General features: G+C 44.3%; 1 protein-coding gene across 1 annotated transcript; it reads left to right on the top strand.

Moving 5' to 3' along the window:
• The first annotated feature begins 6,834 nt into the window (after positions 1-6,834).
• LOC127208152 (protein SCO1 homolog, mitochondrial) lies at positions 6,835-18,661 on the top strand. Its single transcript, XM_051167534.1, has 6 exons — positions 6,835-7,113; positions 8,171-8,261; positions 11,791-11,988; positions 12,565-12,657; positions 14,390-14,505; positions 18,429-18,661. Exons 1-6 carry the CDS (start codon positions 6,883-6,885, stop codon positions 18,561-18,563), a joined length of 864 nt encoding a protein of 287 aa, XP_051023491.1. The 5' UTR covers positions 6,835-6,882; the 3' UTR covers positions 18,564-18,661.
• Positions 18,662-26,611: the final 7,950 nt, after the last annotated feature.

The following is a 26,611-nucleotide window of genomic DNA, read 5'->3' on the forward strand; positions in this document are numbered from 1 at the left end:
TGGACAACTGTGTGGGCTCGAGGGGTCAATGTCTTAGCTCTGAAATGCTTCAGTTCCCGTCCGTAAGAAACTCTGTAAGCATTTCTCACTCTCCAGCCATTTTAAACATGAGTGACATAATCCTCTCCTCAACCACAGGATTCCACCCAGGCCTCACTCATCCACTCTGCCTTCCACGGCAGACACCCACTCTGGGATACTCGAGCCATTTCCCTTTGTTGATCAGCAGCCTGTGGAAATAAGTTTCTCTCTTTTGGTATCCATAGTGCTAAGGGAAGGCAGTGATGATATGAAAAGAGAAGACAGTGGTTTAATGAGACATTTCCTTAGAGGCTCAGGAATTTGGGCGTCTCACTTTGGGTGGTGGCATTTTTTTATTTTTTGAGACTTTATGGAGAAGCTTGTTAGAATAAGTAAGCCTCAGAGGGCAGGCTTTTAGTTTAAAGCCCTGCCCCACTTCCAGCTCACTCCTTGCTTCATGTAGGTAGTGAACATATGACCTCTCAGCTTCCTGTGGTGTTACCATGCCTGCCTGAGGAAGCGGTGGTTGGATCTCTACGTAGCCCTGGGTATCCTGGCACTCTGTGTAGATCAGGCTGGAGATCCACCTGCCTCAGCTTCCCATCTTATCCTGCTGAACTATAGGCCAAAATAAACTCTTTCTTCCTTCAGTTATTTGTTGTTAGGTTTTTTTTTTTAAATCACAATAGAAAACTAACACAAAGAATAATTTTAAAATTGAAAAAGGCCCGTGCACGGGCTGGAGAGACGCTAACAGTTGAATGAGCTTACTTCAGGGTTCCTAAATCCCCAGCACCCATGTCAGAAAGCTCACAATCACCTGTAACTCCATCTACAAGGGACATGGCCTCCTAGGGCTCTCAAATACATGTGTGCAGACTCACATGGAAATATATAAACAAAAATACAAATGCTATGATATAAAAGCAAGCACTGTCATTTCCAAGAGCAGCTGAATCCTAATTTAAACCAGTTTTGTTTTTTGGTTTTTTGAGACAGGGTTTCTCTGTGTAGCCTTGGCTGTCCTGGACTCACTTTGTAGGCCAGGCTGGCCTGGAACTTACAGAGATCTGCCTGCTTCTGCCTCCCGAGTGCTGGGATTACAGGTGTGGGCCACAGCGCCCTACAGAAAACAAAATCTTTTAATCCCACAATAATCTCCATTTAAACTTGATAAAAGTATCTCATAAGGTTACTTATAAGCAGACGTTGTAATGCTAAAACAACCAAGAATACTAAAGATTGTGACAAACATAAAAGGCCAGGTGCTAAACTATCAGTTATTCTTATTATGAGAAATATACCACTGTAGTTCTATCTGAATTAATCAAACCTTAGCTGAGTTTCTAAAAACTCCTCTGATTTTCTAAAATCCTTTTGACTCCTGACAGCCACAGAGTTCCCATTTAAGCCTCCAAAGGCATGTGAAATCCCAGTTCAAGTGTACTCCCAAAAGTGAGGCTCCAACACCACTCAGCACAAGGGTTGGACTTCAGCTAGAAGTGAGAATGAGGGGCTCACCTCGTTCTGAAACTGCTGTCACTGGAGGGTTCGGGGGTAAAGGTACTTGCTGCCTGCCAAGCCTGACCACCTGAGTCCAGTTCCTAAGACCCATACAGAGAAAACAGTGAGTCCTGACTTTCCTAAGCGCACATGTACCCACATATCCTAAGCGCACATGTACCCACATATCCTAAGCGCACATGTACCCACATATCCTAAGCGCACATGTACCCACATACATATAACACACACAAATATTTTCTTCCTTCTTTTTAAAAAGCATTTTTAAAAATCTGTTCTCCTTCCACTGTCTCCACTTGCAAACCCTTCCAGACACCATCATTTTAATGTGTGTGATGGGGCAGTAGTTTCCTAACCTTCCTGCAAACCAAGCACTCTTATTGGAAAGTGAACTCAGATAAAATTACAAGAGACACCAACTTCATCAAAGTCAGCTGAAGATCTCTGATCTACTCAGTTTCAGGTACTTGTGATTCCAAGTTCAGCAAAATGGGATTAAAGCAACAAGTCTCTAGTGAGCATCCTCCCCAAAGCTCAAGACAAAACTGTCCCAAGAGTGCCCTTTGGGCTGTGCCAGGTGACCTGTTTGTTTAGATATTTAAACTCAGGACCTTAGGAGACACACAGTTCTGTGGACCTCTTAGAGAAGGGTTAGCCCCGTGATCTCTCCAGAAAGGAGTTGTTATTTTTGCTCTCTAACAGTCATTTCCTGTTGTTTGTGTAACCACACCCCCATTTTCTGTCCTGCGTTCATGGCCTCCCTTTTCTGGCCAACCGCCTAGGACCTAGGGGTAGGTACACACTCCATGCTGGGGCACAACACTTCAGTCCAGCAACATCTGCCTGGAGCTTGATCACAGCTGTTGCAGCTCCTTTCACTGAGCTGAAACCACAAGGAACGCGACTAAGGTAACGCTGGCTTCTCCTGACTCAGCCACGCTATGACTGAAGCATGTTTTGCTGAATTAGATGTTACAAGGTTATCCTGAGCCTCATCTGAGATTGATGTAATTGTGGTCTCTGCGGTCCTTTGCCTTTAAAAATGCCACACTCCAGAGCTTCTGTACCAAAAGTCTACCTGAGGCACTAGCCCACTCTTGGTCACGCCAAAAGTGATGAACTCTAACTTGGACTTATGTGAATGGTGAAAAAGTTCTGGGAACACTGAATACCTGCACGCACTGGTCCCTGCTACAGCTTCCTTAGTCGTTCACTGTCATTCAACAGGTTCCGCTTACTCCCAAAGGCAAGTCAAACTACTTCCTGTCATTTCACAGCCAGTTCCGTCAAATGCTTTACACTTTCAGTACAGGGAAGCAAGAGTTAAAGCTTGACAACTGTCCAAAGAGGAGCAGGGAGAACACAAGGGCACAGACTTCAAGACTGTTTTGGGTAAAAATGTATCTCTGGATGCTGGAGGCCAAGGCAGGAGGATCAAGATTTCAAGTCTAGCCTTGGAGCAGTGTGTGGTGGCACACACCTTTAATTCCCAGCATTCAGGGAGGCAGAGGCAGGCAGATCTTTGTGAGTTCAAGGCCAGCCTGGTCTACAAAGTGAGTCCAGGATAGCCAAGGCTACGCAGAAAAACCCTGTCTTGAAAACAACACAACAACAACAACAACAAAAAAAAAAAAAAAAAAAGAAAGAAAGAAAGAAAGAAAGAAAGAAAAGAAAAAAGAAAAAAATCCTAACTTAAGACACCTGCTGGTGTTTCTTCCTTGAGACAGAACATCAAGAAAGAGATAAGGGGGTAAGGGATAGGCATGGTCTACACACCACTGACAAGGTCAAGACCACTTTCACCAGGTAACAAGTAGTGAGTGAAGGCCTGAGAATCTCTCCTTTACCCTCAGGATGGTCTGTTCCACCTCACTCTGACCTATTAACAGAAAGATAAGAAGGAAGGACCAGGCCACATCCAGGGACAGATAGTTTGGATCACAGTGAATAAGGCTGGGCAAAGAGAACCAAGTAGGCAGAGAAATTACCCTTGGCTAGTTCCAGGCTGCACTTTAGGATTCTGGGAAATAGACGCAGCGGGCTTGGAGAAGCTGGCCCTGGTGGACAGAGTCCAGAAACACAAATCCATCTCCAGCGGGGAAATGAAGAAGCAACCAAGTGACAGGGACTTCTTCAAAATACCCAATACACTCCCTGACACACACACTTGGAGAACAGCATTTCACGATGCAGTGTAAGAGAAGTGTGAGGCTCAGCATGCTTGTCGTTAGGCACAGGAGTCTGGACCTATGATGAAAGCACATGCCAGGATGCTCACAACACTTCCAGCTTAGAGTGTCCTGCTTAAAGTCACATCCAGCATAGAACTTAACTAACTTTGTCAACTAATAATCGACTAGGCATCAAATGGTACTGAGTGCCCTGTCTCAGGAGAAGTGCCTAAACTGTAAGAAAACCCACCTGGTACTTTGGGGGTTCTGTTAAGGAAGTTCTAGATTGCCCACATGCTATCTTTGCCAGGGCTCCATGAGGTCAGGGCTAGAGGGATTACTAGCGATTCATTCAACATTGTTACAATTAAAATTCAGTATTTTATCCAATAAACAACATGAAAAAGTTGTAAGACACTTTAGTAGACAAAGAAAATTGTGGGGCTCTGCTGGATAAGGCTGAAGTCTGACTTCTCTGGCTAGCCATTTCCCATCAGTCTACGAAGGCGTCTCCCTGTTTTTAGCAAGGGTTCTCACTCTACTTGACCTGTAACCCCAGATTTTGTAAGAAGCTTCACATACCCTCAGGGAAGATTACAAACCTGATACTTTCCTGATAAGGAACTTGACCAGCAAGCACAGGGAATTCCTCAAAGTATTCCACCCTATCCTGAGCAGATGCTAGCCTCCAGCAAAAGACCTTTAATTGCACCTAGAGGTTATCTCCTCACGCACAGGATAATTAAGTACTGTTTTCTCCTTGTTATAGGACCCTGTGTTACTGCATGTAATGTAACACTATATGTACATAGTATGTAAATTATGTTTCCAGGCACCCTTAGCCCTAGGGAATCACACACATTCACCCCCCAAAACACTCCCCCCACCTTGTGCTCTCACTTGCCATTCTTCCACTATGACCATGACCTTGGGAGACTAAATTTACTGAAGGGGGGTGAGGTGTGCTGCTGGGTGGTTTGACAGCAATGGCGGAAGTGCCTTTGCTGCTGCTGAGGCCTGCTCCACCACCGGAAGCTTGGTGCTGATCCCAACATGCCCCCACTCCTGAAGCACTGCTGGTCCTGCTTCTCACAGGACCCGTGGGTATCAGACATTCACCTGCTTTCACTGCTGTGTTTCACAAGGAGCTGTAACACTTGCTACATCAAGGGCTTCTGTAGCTCCCAACCCTCCACAGCCATCTGAGACCTGCAGTCTAAGGCATGACACCACACGGAAAGCTCATTTTCCACCTTCCCAGGAGAGGCCTGGACCTGGCCTGGCGCCCTGGGCCTCACCCTGAAGCCCCCTAGCCTCCCCCGAGTGAGAAACATTCTCATCTGGAGGCAGGCAGGGCCTGGACTAAATCACAGGATGTGGAACCTAGGCCCACGCACTCGATGGGGAAAAAGAAAATGAGAGCAGAGCTAGTAGTAAAACCACAGCTGACAGAATGTAATGGATGGGCTGAATATAGCATCAAAGCCAACTTGACTTTTGCATGTGAGTTTGATCATGTGCCCTGAAGTTGAATACAGAACAGAGACAGAAGGGGCACAAACCTCTCGCAGAGTCTTCAGCAGGACGGAAACTGACAGTGATCCGGAACGCTGAGTAGAAACTCTAGAACTAGTTCTGGTGGTGCATGCCTCCTTTAATCCCAGATCGCTGTGAGGTCAAGGTGGTGGTGCAGGCCTTTAATCCTAGCACTGGGGGCAGCAGAGGCAGGCTGATCTCTGTGAGCTCAAGGTGGGTGCATGCCTTGAACCCCAGCACTAGGCAAGCAGAGGCAGGATGATCTCTGTGAGTTCAAGGCCAGTGTGGTCTACAAAGCAAGTCTAGGACAGCCAACACTATACACGGAGAAACCCTGTCTCGAAAAACAAATAAATCAAAATTCTTTTTGCTACTCTCTCTAAGTCACACCAAGAACCTCTTCCTGATTAACTTTCACACTCACATTTATAAGATCTCTTTAAAGACTCCAAATATGTGTCATATTGATTCATCCGGAAACTCTACAGCACCCGCGAATCCCAGCTTTTCCCAAACAGAGGACTCTGGAAAGAGGGAGTCTTTGGCTGCTCCAGGTAGCAGCAGTGTGGGTGTCTCCCACTCCTGCCCGACCGGGGCTGCCATCTTTCCTGGCAGCAGCGAGGAGGCAATCCCTGCTGTCTCCTTCAGGAGCAGCCCACGGTAAGATCTCTTGTAGCTGCAAAGCATGAAAAGACCTGAAAGTTCTTTTCAGACAAGCTGCGCTGCACTTAAAAGATTTTTCAGGGCCTGGAACCTTCCTTTGCTTCACTGTTTTTCGTTTAGGCGCCAACGGTTTACCAAAAGCGACTCAACCAGGCAACTCTTTCTAAAGGGCTAAAGGGATGCCTCAGCAGTTACGTGTGTCTGCTGCTCATTCATAAAGCACCGCGTTCAGTCCCCAGCACCTAGAGTGGGTGGTTTACACTTACTTGCAACTCCACCTCCAAGGGACCTAAAGCTCTCTCTGACATTTGAGGCCACCACACACACATGCACACACCCGCATAAAATTAAAAAAAAAATTTTTTTTATAAATGTTATCAGGCAGCTTGTAACAGCCCTGGCTGTCCTGGATTCGCTTTGCAGACCAGGCTGGCTTCGAACTCAGAGATCCACCTGCCTCTGCCTCCTGAGTGCTGGGATTAAAGGCGTGCGCCACCACCGCCCGGTTGACACTAAGTCTTATTAGTACTTTTTCTAAGTCGTAGATTATTTCAAAAGTCATGGGACGACTTGTACTTTGGGGTCCGAGAACCTCGCAGCTCCACCTGCCCGGTTCTTAGAGTGGGCAGAAGGACGGGGGGGGGGTCCCCCAGTCTCCTGCAGCTGGGAGAAGCGAACTGCGCTAGGAGACCAGCGCCAGCTAGCCCAGTCGGCGTGCCTTGCGATGTTTCAGCCCAGGGCCCTGAAGCATTTCCTCCCTCCCTGGGCCTGCCGCTCACAGCCCGCAGCATCCAGAAGAACCACCTACCGCTTGCAGCCGCACTGCCAGGACTCCTTGACAACCTGAGGCAAAACCGGGTGACCACAGAGCTGAGAGGAAAGAGCGGCCTCGCCCGGCTTCCGGCGGAAGCGGAAGCTCTGGCGGAAATTGAGAGGCGGCCCAAAGAAGGCGCGGTCTCCTAAACTCATGGCTACCCTGCTGTGGGCACGATATGTGGTTTTGCCATCACAGTGTCGCCAGCTCTGGCATCTGTTCCCTCGTAGCCATGGGTTCTGGGGTCCGGCGGAGAGGCCGAGGCCGCGGGACGGGCGCTGCTGCCCCGGGAGTCGAGCCTTCAGCGTCGCGCCGCCACCGCCGGGGGCCACCGGGCCGGAGCCCAAGGGCGACCAAGCCGGGTCGCACCGCAGGAAGCCCGGGGTGAGTGCCCACTTGGAGCCTTCCGGCCTCGGTGCTCTCTGCAGCCGGGTGTCTTCGCATCCGCTAGGTCACAACAGCAAGAACTCCCTGGCGTGCCCTGAAGGGGCCATGGAATGACTTCCTGTTTCCCGGTCAGCTATAGTCCCAATCTTGACCGAACTGTTTCCTGGTCAGCTGGTAGTCCCAGCCTTGACAGAACTTGAGAACCTACTCCCTTATTGCGTGATCACATCCCGCGCTTTTGTTAAAAAAAAAAAAAAAAAAAAAAAAAAGTTCTGGGCTTTTAGGGTCTCAACTTTATCACTATTCAAAAGTCAGAGCACTTATATAATCCAGTGGTTAAGTGTATAAGTTAAAGTTGAAACAAAATAAGAGATGTGGGTTTGGGGAGCGGGGGAAATTTTAGGCACAGGTAGCAAACATTTTACATCCCAAAAAGTACAGAGAAATAACTCAATGGTTGTTTGCAGGAAACCGCACTTTTCGGTTTCTTTTATGCCTTGCTGTTATCTTGGAAGGCAGTTGTGTAACCTCCCCAGATTTACGTGTTTTCATCCTCAGTATGAGCATAAGCCAGCAATCAGTTGTGGCTTTTTTGTGGCTTCTAGAGACCAGGTCTCTTATATTTCTCATATCTCGGGTTGGCCTAGAACTTGAAATGAGGCCAAGAATGACTTTGAGCTTGAGCCTCCTGCCATCCCCTCCCAGGGTGCTACAGTCACAGGTGTGCATCACCACACCCGGTTTTATACAGTGCTTGGCATGGACCCAGGGGCTTGGTACATGTCAAACAAGCACCCTCCCACTTTAACAGAGCCCCATCTCCAGCAGTTAATTGGTTTGTAAAATAACTTGGGTAGCTTTCCCTTGGAAATGAGTAGATATAACTGTCTTCACAGAACCTTGCAGGATTTACCTCAAAATAACCTGAAACATTAAATGTATATAACAATGGTTTGTGTGTATATACTTGCTATGAAAACCTAGGCAGTACGTACAGCATGGTTAAAATGCTTGCATCTTACTTGCTTTATTGTTTTAATCTCTGCCCCAGTAGCCTGTTTCTTGGAAGTCTTTAGCAATCACTTTTGCTATTGGAGGATCTTTATTGGCTGGAATGAAGTTCTTCAAGAAAGAAAAGATAGAAAGTAAGTGGTTATCCTTTTGGGCCTTTTTTGTTTGTTTGTTTTGTATTTCGAGACAGGGTTTCTCTGTGTAGCCTTGGCTGTCCTGGAACTCAGCCTGTAGACCAGACTGGCCTCGAACTCAGATATCCACCTGCCTCTGCCTCTGTTGATTAAAGATGTGTGCCCCCACACCTGGCTCATCTTTTTGTTTTTAAGCTTTTTTTTTTTCTTTTTAAAAAAAAATTATTGTGTGTATGTGTGTGCTGGCACATGCATGCCCTGGTGGAGGCCAGAGGACAACTTTTGGAGTAGGTTCTAGTCTATTTTTTCCTTCTATGTGGGCTCCTGGGATTGAGTTTAAGTAATCAGGCTTTTGTATCAAGCACTTCCGTCTACTGGGCTATTTGCCCACCCTGTTTTTGAATGTTTTATTTTAAAGTCACCTTAGATTTACAGAGGAGATGTGAAGATGACAAAAACAACTCTCCATATCTCTCTCCTACAGCTCCTTCACTGCTCTTGACAGCTAACAAGCTCAGGGCACAGCTGAGAAATTACAATGGGTATAATTAACTGGGACTATGGCATTTAATTAGGTTTTGCACATTTTTCCATTAGTGTCTAACTTTTCAGGGACGGTGTCCAAAATACCACTGCTTAATAACTGTAAATATCTTGAATGTGGGCAGTTGGAAGTCCAGGGGGTGGGTACAAAGATGATTAAGATATCTAACTGTTGAGGTGCAGTTGACAGGGAGATAGACATAGAAACCAAGGATTTCACTAGAGGATGTTTTTCCAGTCCAGAAGGCAGTGCAGGAGTCTGTGAGGACCTAAGGAAGTCTTGATCTTGGGGTCTGAGAAGCCTTTCTAGGGGTCAGGCATGGAGAGCAGGATGAGTAAGCACTGCAGGCCAGTGGGCATGGCAGCACTGGGTAAGAACAGGCTGGCTGGGTGAGGGAAAGCCAGGCATTGCTGTGAAATACCAAGCTGAAATGTTGAAGGCATTCTTTAAAATTATATTTTAGTCTAAGGATTTTAAGATTTGTTTCAAAAGATTAAGAAAAATCTTGTTTAAATCAGTTGTTTAGAGTCTCTAGATGCCATTATATAAAGAGAAATGTTAAAGTTGGGGGTGAGAATGCACAGCATTGGAATGTTAGCAATATAAATTCCATAGTGATAGGAGAGAGATCACCTTTTGGCAGAACAGAATAATTGATATCATCTTCATGTTTGCTTAGTTATTTATTTGGTGTGTGTGTGTTTTACCTGTGTGCATGTATGTGAATCATGTGAGTGCCTTGTGCGTGTGGAAGTCAGAAGAGAGCATTGAATTCCCTGAGTTCCAGATGGCTATGAGCTGCCATCGGTGCAGGGAATCGAGCCCAGGTACTATGCAAGAACAAGTGCCCTTAACGGCCGAGCCATGTCTCCAGCTTCTAATTTTGTATTTTAACAGGCATTTGGTTTGTTCGGGTGACCAAAAAATTAAGTTTTTAAATGTTGAAAAGTTGTAAATGTAAGCTGCTTTAGTTTGAAATTTCAGTTTTCAATAAATTTATTTTAGTTAAAAATTTACTATGAGATAGACCTAAAGTGTTCCAAAATTATTTAGTTATTTGCTGACATGGTGCCTCATACATTGTGTAGTTCCCTCAACATAATCAGAACCATAAAAATTTAGGAAATTAACACTAGTAGAACCATTGTTCTGTCTAACAATCTGAGGTTCAGGCTTGAGGTTTGACAGTGTTTTGCTTTTGCAATAAAAGCCTCCAGTTTAGAGCAATTCCATGTATCTTGAGTTTCTCAGGCTTCACCTGACTTTTATGACCTTGACAACTTTGAAAGTCAACGGCCAGTTTTATAAGTTTTCCTCAGTCTGTCTTGTCCTGATCTCACCTTATGATTTGTACAGACCCTGCAGCCTTCGACAGGTTTGTCACAGAAGTGGTAGCACCAACCATTGCATGTAGCTGGGTCATCATGATTTCTCTTTGTCCCATTGTTGATGACGCTGGATCACTAAGACATTGCCAGCCTTCTTCTCTTGCATACACTATGTGTTTTGTCATGTGTGTTTGTATGTGCTGTTCTTTTGTCAGTGTAGATTAATCATTTGATATATAATCAGTGGGTTGTGATCTATTCTCTTTCTCTAAATACTCAAAGTATCTCATGGGAGCTTATGATAATTAGTTGTTTTCTTTGTTTCTTTGGGTTTTTGGGGGGGGGGCTTTAAGATAGGGTTTCTCTGTAGCCTTGGCTGTCATGGAGCTCACTTTATAGACTAGGCTGGCCTGTAACTCACAGAGATGGGGCTGCCTCCACCTCCTGGGCGCTGGGATTACAGGTGTGCTCCCAGCTTGTTTCTTTGTTTTAATTGTCTGCTTGGCACAGCCTAGAGTCACCTGGGAAGAGTCTCAGTGAGGGATTGCTTGGGTCAGGTTTGTCTGTGGACATACATGACACTGGGGATCCCCTTGAATGTTCTAATAGATGTGGGAAGATCCAGCCTGAAAGTGGCAGGCGCCCCATTTCCTGGTTTGGGGCCCTGTAATTTATAGGAATAGGGAAAGCTAGCTAAATACTACGTGTGCCTGTACAGTCTATTTCTCTTCTAGACTGTTGATGTGATGACTAATGCTGCGGTCCCTTCCCGCTGACTCCCCATAGATAGGTTATTACCTGGTATTACCTGGTATTGTAAGATAAAATAAACCCTTTCTTACCTAATTTATCTTATTTTATCACAACATCAAAAATAAAATCAGGCTGGGCGTGGTAGTGCCTTTAATCCTAGCACTGGGGAGGCAGAGGCAGGCAGATCGCTGTGAGTTCGAGGCCAGCCTGGTCTACAAAGCAAGTCAAGGCCAGCCAGAGCTACACAGAGAAACCCTGTCTCAGAAAAAAAAAAAAAAAAGAAATCAGAACAGTTTGTTTACATAGGATCCTGGTTTCAGTAGTCTTTGGGCTTTCCTTCTACTGGCTCTGCTTGTACTTTATTTCAGCTTATTTCAGCATTTCTCAACATCAAAAACAACTGTTCTCTTTCAGTTGAAGAATCTCTATATAATGAAACAATAAACTCACACCAGCACCTCCCATTATCCTAGTACTACAGAGACCACCATGCCCGCTTTCTCCTGAGCACAGGCCTAGCTTCCCTTCCGCTGTAGCACTCTTATCCCGTTTAACCTGCTGTGTAAAACTAAGGCCCCATCACTGCCTTTCCTCAGGAAGCTGCCTCTAGCACTCAGCCTCTAGGCCCCCTCACCCCACACTAACATCTTAGGACTGGATTGTTAGGGTAGAACCCTTTTTAACCACTGCATGACAATGCTTGCCATGCGTGGTAGCATTTAATTTTATTATTTTGTACTTAATTTTGATTCTTGTTAGTGTTTTGAAAGCTGGCATTTCTTCTGTATTTTATACCCCACTCCCACCCACCCACATGCCGTTACTAGTATTGCACTAACTCTATGTGAGTTACTTCAGTGACTCTGGTTACAATGACTTGTTTTATTTGGTGTATTTCTTTAAGAACTAGAGAAACAACGACATCGCAGCCTTGGGAAGCCTTTGCTAGGGGGACCATTTTCCCTCACGACTCACGATGGAGAGCCCAAAACTGACAGGGACTACCTGGGTCAGTGGGTGTTGATATACTTCGGCTTCACTCATTGCCCTGATATCTGTCCAGAGGAACTAGAAAAAATGATTGAAGTCGTGGATGAAATAGGTAAGAAAGCAATCCCTAACTGCCCTGTTTATTTAATAGAACTGTTTCTCCCATTGCTGTAGTGTGTAAGACAGGGTGTTGTTACTCTCTGATCTATAAGAGTTTCCATGTTCAGCTGGTTGCTTTGATTCCAGAGCCCTTGTTTGGTGCCAAGTATTAGGTCACTTAAAAGTACCCTGGTGTTCCTATCTCCTTTTACTGAAGCATTCTCTTTGTGTTTCCTGGTGGCATTGGCGGTTAGCTTAGGAAATCTGGGTGATCAGTTATTATTAGTGCCAATTAAAAACAATTAGAAGGTAGCACAGCTCTTTAGTTGGCTCAGTGTAGTCAGTCTTTATTGCTAGCATGCCTTGTCCTTGAGATGTGGGAGGGAGAACTACAGAGCCTCTGTATACCAACAGAGGTGTTGATGGGACATCTGGCTCCACCACCGACAGAAACTCCTCCTCCATTCAAGATAATCTAATCTTGCCTTGCTGCCAGACGCTTTGTTATAGACCCGCCTTCTCAGGTGTTGCTGGCTCTCTCTTTTCACTCTTACGGTGGCTATTGACTAATTGGAACTTTGTTTTTCAGATAGTATTCCATCCCTGCCTAATTTAACTCCACTTTTCATCACAATTGACCCAGAAAGGGACACAAAAGAAGCCATCGCGACTTATGTGAAAGGTGTGTTCACTGATGATTTACACACACTTCTTAACAGTTTTCAGTAGCAAACCATCTGAGAATTCACAGCGCTTTCTAAAATAGGTGGGTGGTATTATCAGTGGTTTTGCAGGCAAATAAAACACTGAAGCTCAGAGTTACAGCCTCGTTTTGTTGACACATGAGAAGCAGCTGTCCCGTTCTTGGTGCTCTGCTCTTCGTTTTATCACGGGAAAGGTTGGACCTTGAGCCTCCTGTGTCACCTAAGTTAAGTGGAGAGCAAGGGTGCAGTGCTTCTCACTCTGTGCCCCACTGTCCTTTTTGTTAGAATGGAGAAACATACTTCAGGATTGTATACGATAGGAGATTAAAGATGAATTTTGGAAATATAAACAAATTTTGGCCTCAGTCCTTACAGTTGTTTGTTTGTTTGTTTACTTATTTATTGAGGGTGGATTTAACTGTGCCTGTGGCTGGCCTGGAGCTCACTGTAGACTCGGCTAGCCTTGAACCCACAGACCTGCTTGCCTCCGCCTCCAGGTTGCTGGGATTAAAGTGTGCCGCTATTCCCTGCTTAATTCAGTCATTTTAAGAGTCTTCCAAGATTATGTAACTTCTAATAAACAAACAGCACATACATTCTGTGATTTATCTGTAGCTGAGCTTTCTTTTACCATAGCATGAATTTTCTTACAGATACTCTTTGAGCCATCTTTGCTGCTGTTGTTGTTGTTAATTTTTTCCGTCAAGCATGGTGGTGCACACCTTTAATCCTAGCTTTGGAGAGCTGTGAGTTCGAGGACAGCCTGTTCTACACAGTTCTAGGACAGCCAGGGCTACATAGAGAGACCCTGTCTCAAAAAAATCTCAGAAGCAAACAAAAATTTCATGCAGTGTTTTAGTCGTGTCCACTCCTTCTCTGCCCATCCAGCTTCATGTCCTAGCTCCCACCTCAACAGCAACAAAAATCAAACAAATACTAAAAAGACAAAAAATGCTAAAACAATGAAACAAAAGCTCAAAAAGAACACGGAGCACATTTGTGGTGGCCACCAGATACTCCTGGCATGGGGCCTGCTCTAGCATGTGCTTGGTGTTCCCATTAACACTTCACTGGAGAAAACGGAGTTTCCCTTTCCCAGCCAGCATCAATTGCAGAAAGCTTTTGGCAAGGGTTGGGACTGTGTGCACTTCCCTTCCTGGTGCTCAGAGTTTGTCCAATTTGGACAGGTTCTGTATATGCTGTCACGGTCTCTGAGCTCATCTGTCAGCAGATCATCCCCTCCGTCTCTACCGTCTTTGTGCCTCCTCTTCCATGAGACCCCTGTTCCTTGAGGGGAGGGACAATGGAGATCTGGGTTAGACTTGAGTCCTCCCAAGCCTCTCACTCCACCGATCCATCGTACTAGCCTCTTGAACTAATAACTTAATTTCCAAATGCTACTGTGAAAAACCTGCATATGTTTGTAACTAAATCAGCTTCAAACATGATTTAAATGACTAGAATACATTTCCTTCAAAGCCTTATAATAGTCACAAAAAGAGCCAACATACGTCACAGAATATTTTCATTTGTTCTTTGTGAGTTTATTTTTCTTTAAATCTTGTTTTGAGACTCAGGAACAAAGTGGCACCAAAGCTGCTTTAAAGTGACATAAGGGTTTTTATTTATGTATGTTTTCTGTTTTATTTTAAGTAAAGACTATTATGTCTCTTGTCTTTCATTTTCACTGTCTATCTTTTTTATATTTAGAATTTTCTCCCAAGTTGGTTGGTTTGACTGGCACAAAAGAAGAGATTGATGGAGTGGCTAGAGCGTACAGGGTGTATTACAGCCCTGGCCCTAAGGATGAAGACGAGGACTACATAGTAAGTAAATGCTCAGCTTTTAACGCCTGGCCTGGCCCAGGATCCTAGGTTCTCACACAGTTTACATGCCTGGTGAGCTCCTGAAGTAGAGGAAAACCTGAAAGGCTGAAGAGATGACTCAGTGACTAAGAGCACTGGCTGCTCTTCCACTGAATTCTCAGCACCACATTGTGGCTAGTGGTTGACTGTAACTCCAGTTTCAAGGGATCCACTGTTCTCTCCTGGACTCTACTGGCACCAGGCACACACGTGGTACGTGTGTGTGTGTGTGTGTGTGTGTGTATATATATATATATACACACACACACATACATATATATATATATATATATACACACATATACATACATATATATATACATATATATATATATATATGTATATATATATATAGGCAAGCACTCAAACACATAAAGCAAAAATCTCTTAAAAAGAAGAAAACTGAGGCTATTGTAAATCCCTGGAGAATTTTGCCAGAGGGGGTAGGAGGGGCTAAGTATCCAGCCATAAACACATTTTGTTAAATTCTATAATAGTCCTATTCTGAAGCGAAAAAGACATTTTGCAAATAAACCAAATGGCTGGTTTTATTTGTAACATTTTAGTTCAGCCAGGCATGGTGGCACACTGAGTTTGGGGTCAGCCTGGTATACACAGTAAGTTTCAGGCCAGCTAGGGCCACATAGTGAGACCCTTGTCTCAAAAATAAAAATAAGTAAAACATTCCATTCAAATGACAAGTATTTTACTGAAACCAAAGCTCCCCTTACTACAGGAATGGGGTCGGGCTGCTAGCCGATGTAGTTCCATGATACTGTCAGTTTCCCCTTCACAATCTGCTAAGCTCACCCTGGATCGCATAGTCTCCATCAGTCGCCCTTGGTGTAGCAAGAATTACATTCCCTTGTTATGTGCATAGCCTGGAGCTGGTGAGTGCATTAGCAGAGCAAGCATGAGTTAGGCCTCAAAATTTGTACTTGGGATGCAGTAATCTAAAATATAGTTGATTAATGTACAAAGGCTTCCTTGGCCTTCTAGGAGGCATCCTAGACCCTGCTTTCCTACATACTGGTTTCCTGCCCTAAGGCCGAGCTTTCAGTGACTTCATTGCTGTGTATTAGCTAAGTCAGACAATAGGGGGAGACACTATCCACTGCTTAGAGTTTGCATTAGTGGCTCCTTATATCTTGAGGCCATGGATAAATAGAAATGCTGGTTAGGATTAAGGATTAATAGAGCAGTGCTTAAAGGTTAACCTTGAGATATAGTGGGATATTTTCATAATCTCAGACAATAGTAGTGATAAAAGTAAAATCTTTAGACAGATATAAATTGAACACCCAAATGGCATCCACCACAAAGCTACATTTGCGTGTTATTGTGTACATGGTTATTTTATGCATAATCCTACATTATTATATACAAATGTTAGCTAGAAAACAGTTGGGGAAGAATACAAATGACTTTTTAATCTAAACAAAGACATCAAATTTATAACAAAAGAAATGTGGATTATTTAATGATATGCCTTTTTTTCCTTTCAATTTGTTAGTTTAGCTGTGATTGGAAAGTTTGAAAATACTGTTGTCAGGACAGGAAAAAGTGGAGTGTGCTGTGGAGTGAGAACAGGTGTCTCTGTGCATTGTTAGTGGGAATGAATCTGATAGTCCTCTTTGGGGGACCGTGGAGGGCTGTAAAGTTAACCGCTTTTACTGGCGTTGGTGCTACATGGAAACCAGCATAGAGGACTCTTACAGCATCGTTGATAAAGACCAAGGAGTGACACCCAAGCAACCATTTTTGAAGAGTTACTTTATCTGTCCTGATGTGGAACAGTGGCTTCTGTATTACCTGACAAGGGACTGTCATGAAGTGTCGGTTGTGTGACAGTGGTAGGTGGTGCTGGGAACAGACATAGTAAGTATTCTCTGAGAATACAGGAGCAGCTGGTGACAGTGGTTCCCTGCGAGAAGAGCCAAGGGCCTCTGGGAGAGCAGAATGAAGGTTAGTGTGCCTGTTGAGACAGTGACAGTGTGTATTTAAGAAACATGGGTTATCACCTTTGCAGCTGAGTTGGAAATAGTGGCAACATAGTGATAAGAAAAGGATGTGTACTTTGAAATTGGACAGACGCTTGGTCTTAATATTAGCTCAGGCATTTAGTAGTGTACATCATTCTTAATATTAGGTCAGGCATTTAGTAGTGTACATCATTTCCCCTTGCCAGCCTGTTTGTATTTTATAGAGGATTCTGGTCTTCTGCAGAAATGACGAGAGGGGTTTGGAGATGGCTCAGTGGGTAACAGTGCTTGTTGCAAAGCACTGAGTTCAAATCTCCAGCAACCACATAAAAGGCCAGGCATGGTCATGCACTCCTGAACCTGCACTGTTGGGGGTGCTAGCAGGAGGCGTGCTGGAGCTACCAGCCTAGCTCTAGGTTTACTGACAGAATTTGTCTCAAGGGAATCAGATAAAGAATGACAAAGGAGGATGCCTAGCATTGGCTCTGTGCTCTGTGCGTGCTCATGCGTATGCAAGTGAACAGGAGCGCGCTTGGCAAGGGCACAGAATATCTTACTTATGCTAGTTGGTAATTTATATTAAGAACCCTCAGAAGTCAGTCCAACATACTTCAGGTCTATTCTTTAAGGAGGAAAGTGAGTAGAGGAAAAGGAGGAGGACCTATATTATGTGTGTATATGAAATTGTCAAAAAAAAAAAAATTCTTTAAGACAGGAAACAGTGAGGGAAAGAGGAGTATGAGCTGCAGAGAAAGGCTAGAGAGGAAAGCCAGAGCTTTAATGCTGGTTCTCCTGTCAGATGTGAGGAGAAGCCCTGCCTGGCTCTTACAGTAAATTCTCCACATGAAGTCACCAGCTGTCTGAGCGCTTGATGACATTCTTTCCTGATGGCAGGAGAGTGGCTCTTTCCATTTGCTAGCTCCTTATGAATGTGTGTGTATAAAAAGATAGTAGCCTCACAGCCTTATAATGTGGCTTGGGGTATATATTCGGGGTGTTTCCAGTTTGGTATGTGTGATAGCATTCCTATCTTTCTTCCTGTCTTGCCAAACAAGCCTGCAACAAATTCCAAGGACTTAGGATGTCAGATCTACTATTATAATGTTATGGAAATGAATCCAAAAGGAGGGATGACTAGTCTGAACCTATGTTGGAATGAGACATTTTAAGAGCATAGTTGGGAAGATGACAGTGGGTTGAAGAAGCCCCTAGAGAGTAGTGTTTGTGGCTGGCGGGGAGTTTCCAAGCAGTTTGCTTCAGAGAGCATGTGCAGTAGCAAATGTAAATTTCCCAGAAATGTCTTCCAGTTTGTGTTTGAATCACAAATACTTGGATTAAATGACTATAGGATTTGTATCACATGCTTTAGCTAGTGGCTGGTTTTCTGACTTTCATAAAATGTGGCCAACAGAGTTCAAACAGTAGTGAATGAGAGCCAGTTCTTCCTTAAACATGAAGGTGGACACCCAGGCACTCACTGAGGAAAGTAGTTCTGACCGTAGCTCCAGTGCCTGTGTAACAGCTCCGTGAGTGGAGACGGGGTCAGATGAGAGACTCCATTCAAAAGTGGAAGGTATTTCAAAATAGCGTGCCTGTTCCCTAGCATAGGCTACTTAATGAAGGCTGGTAAAAGGTGAATTATTCTTTCAGAGACAGTATGGGTAAGTGTGTGAACAGTGGTACCAAAAGGATCCCAAGCTGACCCTCAGCAGCAGCCATTTCTGTGCCGTGGCTGTGTGTGCTGCGGTTGGTGCAGGCCCCGTAGCTAATGCTTCTGTGGTGGATGCTGCAGCGGCTGTGAAAGTACTGATGTTAACTTCTTTTATATTGCAGCATTTGTCTACTCAGTAAAATAAAACTATAATCTTCATTCACATGTGTTTCTCCCCCTTCGCTTTACAGGTGGATCATACAATAATAATGTACTTGATTGGACCAGATGGAGAATTTATTGATTATTTTGGCCAGAACAAGAAGAAAACGGAAATAGCTGGTTCAATTGCTGCACACATGAGGTCACACATGAAACAGAGGTAGCCACAGTGGTATCGCCAGATGCAGGATTGTCTTGCTGAAGAGAAGGCTTTGTCTCCAGAGGACCGTGTGTCTAATGTAACTTACAGCATGGCCTTCATGCCCCGGGAACATCATTCTGTAGGAGATGTTACCCTTGGCCAACCCAGCTGCCACGAAGCTGCCATGAGTCCTGAGGGCCAGGGAAGGCAGAGCCTGTGGAAAACAGGCCTCCAGAACCATCTGAGAGAGGCACATGAGCACACATCCTTAGGAATGGCACTCTTGGAGTAATATTGCTGCCTCGCCACTGTCTGGGACCTTGCTTAGGTGTAGAAAAGAGTACCATTTCCACAGTGCTCTTGCTGTTTCCGCTTATGTGCTTGTACTGATGCTATGTGTATGGATAGGCACGCAAGTTATCTTGGTTTTGGGTTTTTTGTTTTGTTTTGTTTTCCGAGACAGGGTTTCTCTGTGTTGGCTGTCCTGGACTCGCTTTGTAGACCAGGCTGGCTTTGAACTCACAGAGATTCGCCTGCCTCTGCCTCCCAAGTGCTGGGATTACAGGTGTGAGCCACTGCCACAGACCACCCCAGCTGTGTGTGGGGGTGTCCCTGGGACAAGGGTCCTCAAAGACTAGGTAGGTAAGATTTCCAAGGTGACAAACAGAAACAAACACAGAGGCAGTTTGAATCCAAGCGTATTTTACAGCTTTTAGGCAAGAATATGTATACACAGTGAAACAAATATGTCTTTGTGGTTACAACTCTTGGAAGATGGGTTCAGGGAAGCAATCACGGATAGAACACGTAACATCATTGTTTTTATTACTTGGCACAGTAAAGCATAAGGTCACCCAGAGTTAACAGCATACTACCAAGAACAGGTTAATAAATTCTTGTGGTTATTGTCTAACATCTAGTGTCAAAGTCTTATGTGAACCTTCAAAGTGTGAATTTTAAACTATTTCAATTCTTTTCTGTTTGAGGCTTCTTTTTCTATATGTAGGTACTTTACGGTCAATACTTTGTCCATATCATTTTACTAAATAGTCCAAATTCCTGTTACTCATCCCTACAGCATTTGGTTGGACCAGCACCTTTCCTAGTTACTGCTTTGAATCCTCTTGATTCTTTTAGGAAAGAAGACACCAAGGAGGCCGAGCCTGCTCAAGGTGCTCAGCCCCATTTAGGGAAAACCAAGACACATTCTTTCCACTAATTCCATCTATTGTCCTCCTCATAAACTCCTGTATAAGGCAGAGGAGAATGTGGAGTAATAGCCAATCTATGTGGACCCCTATATCTGGGAGGATATTAAAGCCTGTCTTTGATAACATATGCAGTGCCATATGGAGTTTTTGCTATTGGAAGAGTTTTGTAAATAATTCATGAGATCCCCGAGCCAAGCATTTTCTAAAGCATGATAAAGCATTGGTTTTCTCAGAGGTAGGGTCATGGCTGGTGATTCTGTCTCAGGTCATTTTCGTATCTAGTTTTTCGTTTGGCATCTCAGCTCGGGCTATCAGGAACATCTCATGAAAGAGAAAGAACAGAACAGATAAAAGTAATTGCCAAGAAACTACAGCTAAGTACACTGCCTAAGGTAAGACCACCAGGACTCATTCCAGGAGACTTCCTTCTTTGGAAGTTTTTGCCTCAGCTTGTGGAACAGGTCACACAGATTCTACAGAAATTGGCGTGGGACGCCACTGCTCCTGATTTCAAGTTATCTTTATACTTGAAAGTAGAAGTTCAGGTTTCCTTGAAAAGAAATGTCACTGTCAGGTTTGCATTTTATTCCCTCAGCAATTGCTGCTTTGATGACTGAAAGAGACTGAAGGGGAAAACTTGCTGTTTGCACATAACTGTTGGTTCAGTTCCTGCTTTTTATTTGATCAATAGCTAAATGACTTGGCTGGTTTTTATGATAGACCAAGTGAGCATGAGGACATTAATCAAGACTGTGATCTGGTTGCTTTTTTTTTTATGTACCAGATTACACAGTGTATGAAATAAAGATGCAGTCAGTTCAGCGACTTGGACAAGCATTGCTTTGCTTCTGTGAAGAGTGGGTGCCTAGCATACCATTGTGGGCCAGAGGCCACAGACTGAACTGCGTGGGTAAATACGTGCTTGTTAAAATGCGTGCTGCCAGGCTGGGAGCTGACCTCTCGAGTCTAAATGGGGTGCTGAGACCTGGGTTCCCAGGGACAGGTGACTGAGATCACACCTGGATCAACTGTGGGATGGAGAGACAACAGCTATTTGAGGAAATGCTGTTGGAATGGGTGTGCTGGCACACACCATTAGTCCCAGCACTCAGGACGCAGAGGCAGGTGGCTCTCTTGAGTTTGAGGCCAGCCCAGTAGTCGGAGAGTTTGGGGCCAGCCACGCTATATAATAATACCTTGTCTATAAAAAAGAAAAGAAAATGCTTGTTGAGTAATGGATCTTGGCTTTGTATCTGAATTAAATTTCTCTGGCAGCTGGATTTGGCTATCACGTTTTCAACTTTAACCTTTCCAATAAATCCAGAGGTGCTATAAATAAGCCTGGCTGGAAAGCATTCTGACACTGATTGGCTTTATATGCATATAATCCAGGCTTATCTTCTGGTTTTTAATTTCTCAGTCTGTACATTAAGCCTAATGTAGCTACTTATGTCACTATGAAAGAACACCCTGGACCTGTTATACATAGGACAAATCATGTCACTCACAGTGTATGTGTTCAAGTCCCACAGTCAGTCACTTCACAATGTGACCCTTTAGCCCTGGCTGTCCTGGGACTTTGTGCAAGGACCAGGCAGGCCTTGAACTCAGAGATCTGCCTCCCAAGTGCTAGGGAGCCAAGTGCTCACTACTACCCTTTAAGTCTTTAAGGAGCTAATTATGTAAATGAGTCTGTTAGGTTGGCCCTCCCTAAAGCAAAGCTCCTGATGTCCTTAAAAGTGTAGGAAATCGGGACACATAGAGCAGAGGTCCTAATGATCAAGTTTCCTTCGCACGCTTTCCTCCTCTGGCATTGTTAGCCTGGAAACATTCTGCTCAGAAGCTACATGTTCATTCTATAAATACCTACAAGAACATGCTTACACAGGAGCAAACCAAGTCTCAGGAAACTTATGTTACAGATGACTATAAACAGATCAACACTCTGAGTGCTGTCATAGTAATTAGTGTTGTAAAGAAACTCCGGCTGGGCAGTTATAGCGCATGCCTTTAATCCCAGCACTCGGGAGGCAGAGGCAGGTGGACCGCTATGAGTTCGAGGCCAGCCTTGTCTACAAAATGAGTCCAGGACAGCCAAGGCTACACAGAGAAACTCAGGCAAGGTAAGAGTGAAGAGAGGAGGGGAAGATGGATGTGGATGGAAGGAGGGATGGTTTAAATGTGGCTGGTCCCTCTGAAGCCCATGTTGGCATTTAATCATCTTTAAAGTAGTAATGTGGGACCTTTAAGAGCTGAAGGACTGGGCCTCTGCCTCCATGATTGGAACAACCAAGTCATGAGAAATATGGATAATAGGTTAATGGACTGTTTGAGAGTAAATGCAGCAGAAACCAATTTGGTCTGTACTCTTGTTTTAACCTTGCTTTACTACCCTACAGTAGCCGCACAGCCTCAGGCCTCTGCCATCAACAGATGTGCCCCTCGCCCCTGGATCCTAATGATAACTGAATGGCCTTGTGTCTTAAAGACTTAATGTGTGATGTTTTTATTTTCTTATCAAAAACACACTTACGATAGGTTTCCTTCACCTGGTAGTTACTGAGGAAAATGGGAGTGAGCTTTGTATCTAGGAGAACCTTTTTGACAGAAGCCATCCTAAGCCTGTGGTACCAACACCAGGGCTCACTCAGCATGTGAGGACCAGTGTGACAGAGTAGTGAGCCATGCAGACCTATAGGAAAGAGGCCAGGGATCAGCAAGAAGACACAGACTGCAGGGCTTGGGTTCAAGTAAGGGACTTTGATTTTGCTGTAAAGCGCTAGGGGGGTAAGGTACTGGAAGGACAGCAAAAGTCTGACCTGATATCTTAAGGGACCCTCTGATATCACTGCTCTGGTGACTTGGTAGTCTGAGGACACAAATACCACCCTCATAAGGTACTTTAAAAGTGGATCAATCTGTTTTCTGTGTATTATTTCATTAGAACATTTGTGTCCCTGTCTGTCATTGTGACAGAAAGCTTGAGCTTTCGCCCCCTTTAGATTGTGGAAGTTTTCTGACATACTCAAAAGTTTAGCGAACTTCGTGTATTCATCAGCACCCTTCATTTCTTACCAGCAGAGGAGCTAATTGTGCTTGTATACACCTCCACCTGCTCAACCAGAGCACAGTCCCAGTGTGTATCTCCAAAAGAGACCAAACAACATGCTCTCATTGCCATGCCAAAAACATGTTTTGAGGTTTAGGGGTCATAGGGGGATTGCTTATGTTAGTTTCCTGTTGTGGCAATATAACTCAGGAGGGGGAACTTAGAAAACATTGTTTTGGTGGTGTAGGGTTTAGGAGTTTAAAGTCCATGGTGGCTTGACTTCATTGCTTGGGGGAATGGAGAGTCTGAACATCATGACATGGTGCGCATGATTCAGTCAAGCTGCCCACCTCATGGTGACCAGACAGCTGAGAGGCAGAGAGCAAGGTTCAGTGTCCCTTTCCTCATAGTTAACTTACCTACATTTGACACACCTGGGAAGAGGCACCCTCAATCAAAGAGTTGCCTTCACCAGCTTGGCTATGCATATGTCTGTGTTAACATATTCGTGATTGCTAATTGATGTAGATGTGGGTAATATATCCTTAGGCCAGTAGGCCTGGCCTGTATGAAAACACTAGCTGAGCAAGCCAAAGGAAGCAAGTCAATAAGCAGCATTTCTCCATGGTGTCTGCTTCAGTTCCTGCCTCTAGATTCTTGCCTTGGTTTTCCCCAGTGATGACTTTAACCTGTAAGACAAATACATCCTTTCCTCCCCAAGTTGCTTTTTCATCACAGCAGTGGAGAAGCAAACTAATACATCCTTCAAAGGAGGCTCCATCCCAGTAACACTGGCTGGTGACAAAACATTTTATACATGGGCAGTAGTCATGTAATGTCATCAGATATTCAGTTAGTGACAACTCAGGGTTGGGCATTGGTTCTTTGATTCCCAGGAGCCATGACACTCCAGATCGTATTGTAACTATGCATATTGGGCTGGGGTCAAGGAAGATGTGAGTATAGCAGTGTCCAGGATGGACTAGAGCAAAAGCAACAACCTTTTTGTTTGGGTTTTCATTTGTAAAACCAGGATGACATTAGGACAACTTCAAGTGTTGCTGGGAGCACAAATCAGAATAGTGCTCAATTCAGCAGAACTTGGGGTGGTTGGTTGTGGTTGAAGCAGACACAAGGCCTCTTCCAGAGTGGTGGAAGTGTTCTGTGCCTGGCTTGAGCAATGTGGTGGCTTACACACCTGAAAGGTTAAGATTCATCCTGCCACTGTCTACATCCTTGAAACACAGGAAGAAGAGTTACTGTGAGTGGATTTGAAAGAAGCAAGTCTCAGCAGCTTGCCCCAGCTTAGCAGAGTAGCATTGACTAATGCAGGAGTAGGCTACCTGGGTGAGAGAGGGACAAAGAGACTGCAGAAGGCAGAGCTCTCAACGAAGTTAAGCAAATCCAGAAGAAAGAGAACGTGTGGTCAGACAGGGATGAGAGCCATGTGGAGTCAGGGCCTACATGCAGGGTCTTCCCGTTCCTATTTCTTGGCACAGAAAGATCAGTGGCTCCAGAGACTCTGAATCCACCCTCTGCAGGACAGCAACTAAAGCTGCCGTGGCCCTGAGAGGCAGTGAGTTTGCTCAGAGGCCTCAGGGAGGAATGTGGGGAAAGAGACAGCAGACACGTTCCTTGGCTGCTAAAGAGAACGCCAGCTGGTCAGTGTCCTGTTAGCACGGAGACCACTCCAACGGTCCTTGTGGCCCATTAAGTCCCTTTTTATGGAATGAGCCGGAGACACTACCCTTATAGTCCAGCCATCTGAGGTATTCCTGGGTGGGTCTGCAGTTGGCAGTCCATTATCTGTTTTCCATCCAAGGATGCAGGAGCCCCGATGGAGGGAGAAATACACCCTTATCCTCTACTTCTGCGGGGTGCTGAGGGTGAAGGTCTTAAGGTTGTCCTGCCATCACAGTAGTAGGTGCATCCGAGTGTGGGGAGAAAGGGTCCGTGTGGGTCCCTTTGGGTTTGTAGAAACACCAATAAAACTGGTGGACATTGCAAATGCAAACTATAACATGCTATCAGCTTATTTTATAAACACACTTTTGCATAGTCTTGTATATGTTTATTTTCTGTCTATAAAAATGCCCTAATATTTTTCTCCCACATTGCTGTGCTGTGACTCTGACTTTGGAGGTGAATACTCAGGAGTTCTTGAGCACCCAACTTTAGGTCCAGTTTACTAATGCTCTCAGTTCCTCCCTTCCTGCTCTTTCTCTAGAGCTTCTGGGTGAGCCTTTCTTACAGCCGTAAAACCCAAAAATGCAGTCGTGAAAATGACAGCAAAGGCAGGGAACATAAAGTAAGTCATCACTAGGCGTGATCAAAAACATACATAAATAATTACTAACCATAAAAGTACATATAACCTTTGAAAAAGCTAGGCAAAGAACAGAAATACATAGTTACCAAAAGAAAAATAACAGGTAAACGATAGATGAAAAATGTAGCATTACTAGTGATCAATAATGAAAATTAAAACAGTTGAATTTTGTCTCACACGCATGAGATTGAAAAGAATATAAATGATGACTCTCGCACAGAACTGGTAGAGAAATCATGCAATTCTGGATGGTGATTTCAGATACATAACCTGCTATTCTTTGTCCACAGGAATAATGAGTACAAACATTTGCTTACTGCTACATTTTTTTATTAAATAATGTAAGTTTGTATGAAATGCAGAACTACCTAGGTGCCTAACTACAGCTGATGAACAATGGTACATCCATAAACGGAAAACCACAGGATCATTAAATGGAGCTGTAGCATATCTCAGTGGTAGAGCACTTGCCTAGCATGTGGGAGGCCCTTGGTTTGATCCCTAGGACCACAAAATAACTACATTCAAGTAAGTTTACAAGAGGAGCTGTTGGTTAGTATTTAAGGGTATGAAAGATACTCAGTAAGCCACAAAAGTTTGATCTCATTTTTGCATACATACAAAAATACACACCAAAATGTCAACAGTTGTTCATGAATTTTTATCTTATTTTTTGATCATCTGTTTTCTTAGCCTTTCCAAGTAAATATATATTATGTTTATAAAAATGATAATGCTATGTAATAAGAATGAGTCATTGGGGCAGAAGAGATGGTTATAAATCATTAGGACCTGATTTCAAATCCCCAGTGCCCACATAAAACAAAGACAGATGTGAGGCTCGCTGGAGTTTGTTGCATGCTAGCCTTACTCTAGATTCAGGGAAAGAATTTGACTCAGGAGAATAAGGCAGAAGAGATAGAACAGGACACCCTCCTCTGGTCTTTACATGTGTACATGGGGATACGCACCTGCACACATGCCACACACATACACACGTGCAAAAAGAAAGGAAGATGCAATAAAAAAGAATCATTAGGAAAAATGGTCAAGTCTAAGGAAGATAAATAACTGATCTCTGTGAGACTTCAATCACATTTTAGTTGCTTCCAACATTATGGTGCTAAGATGGATTATGATGTTAAGAACAAGAACATAAGGCTGGAGAGGTGGTTCAGAGGTTAAGAGCACTGGTTGCTCTTCTAGAGGTCCTAAGTTCAACTCCCAGCAACCACATGGTGGCTCAAAACCATCTATAATGAGATCTGGTGCCCTCTTCTGGCATGCAGGTGTACATGCGGGGAGAACATTGTATATGACGGAGGAGGAGGTGGAAGTGGAGGTAGAGGTGGTGGAGAAGAGGAAGGAAGAAGGAGGAGGAGGAAGAAGAAGAAGTAGAAAGAAGAAGGGTTCCTCATGCACACCCTGGAAAACCGCAGGGAGAAATGTCTTTGATGTCGGGCTGTCATATGACCCCAGAG

This window comes from Acomys russatus, chromosome 25, assembly GCF_903995435.1.
Source record: "Acomys russatus chromosome 25, mAcoRus1.1, whole genome shotgun sequence".
NCBI classification, from domain to species: Eukaryota; Metazoa; Chordata; class Mammalia; order Rodentia; family Muridae; genus Acomys; species Acomys russatus.

Excerpts from the sequence above, each read along its gene's own strand:
- LOC127208152 (XM_051167534.1), top strand. The coding sequence starts at position 6,883 with ATGGCTACCCTGCTGTGGGCACGATATGTGGTTTTGCCATCACAGTGT. Across the intron at positions 7,114-8,170 it reads CGCACCGCAGGAAGCCCGGG|CCTGTTTCTTGGAAGTCTTT; the intron begins GTGAGTGCCCAC and ends CTGCCCCAGTAG. Across the intron at positions 8,262-11,790 it reads CAAGAAAGAAAAGATAGAAA|AACTAGAGAAACAACGACAT; the intron begins GTAAGTGGTTAT and ends TATTTCTTTAAG.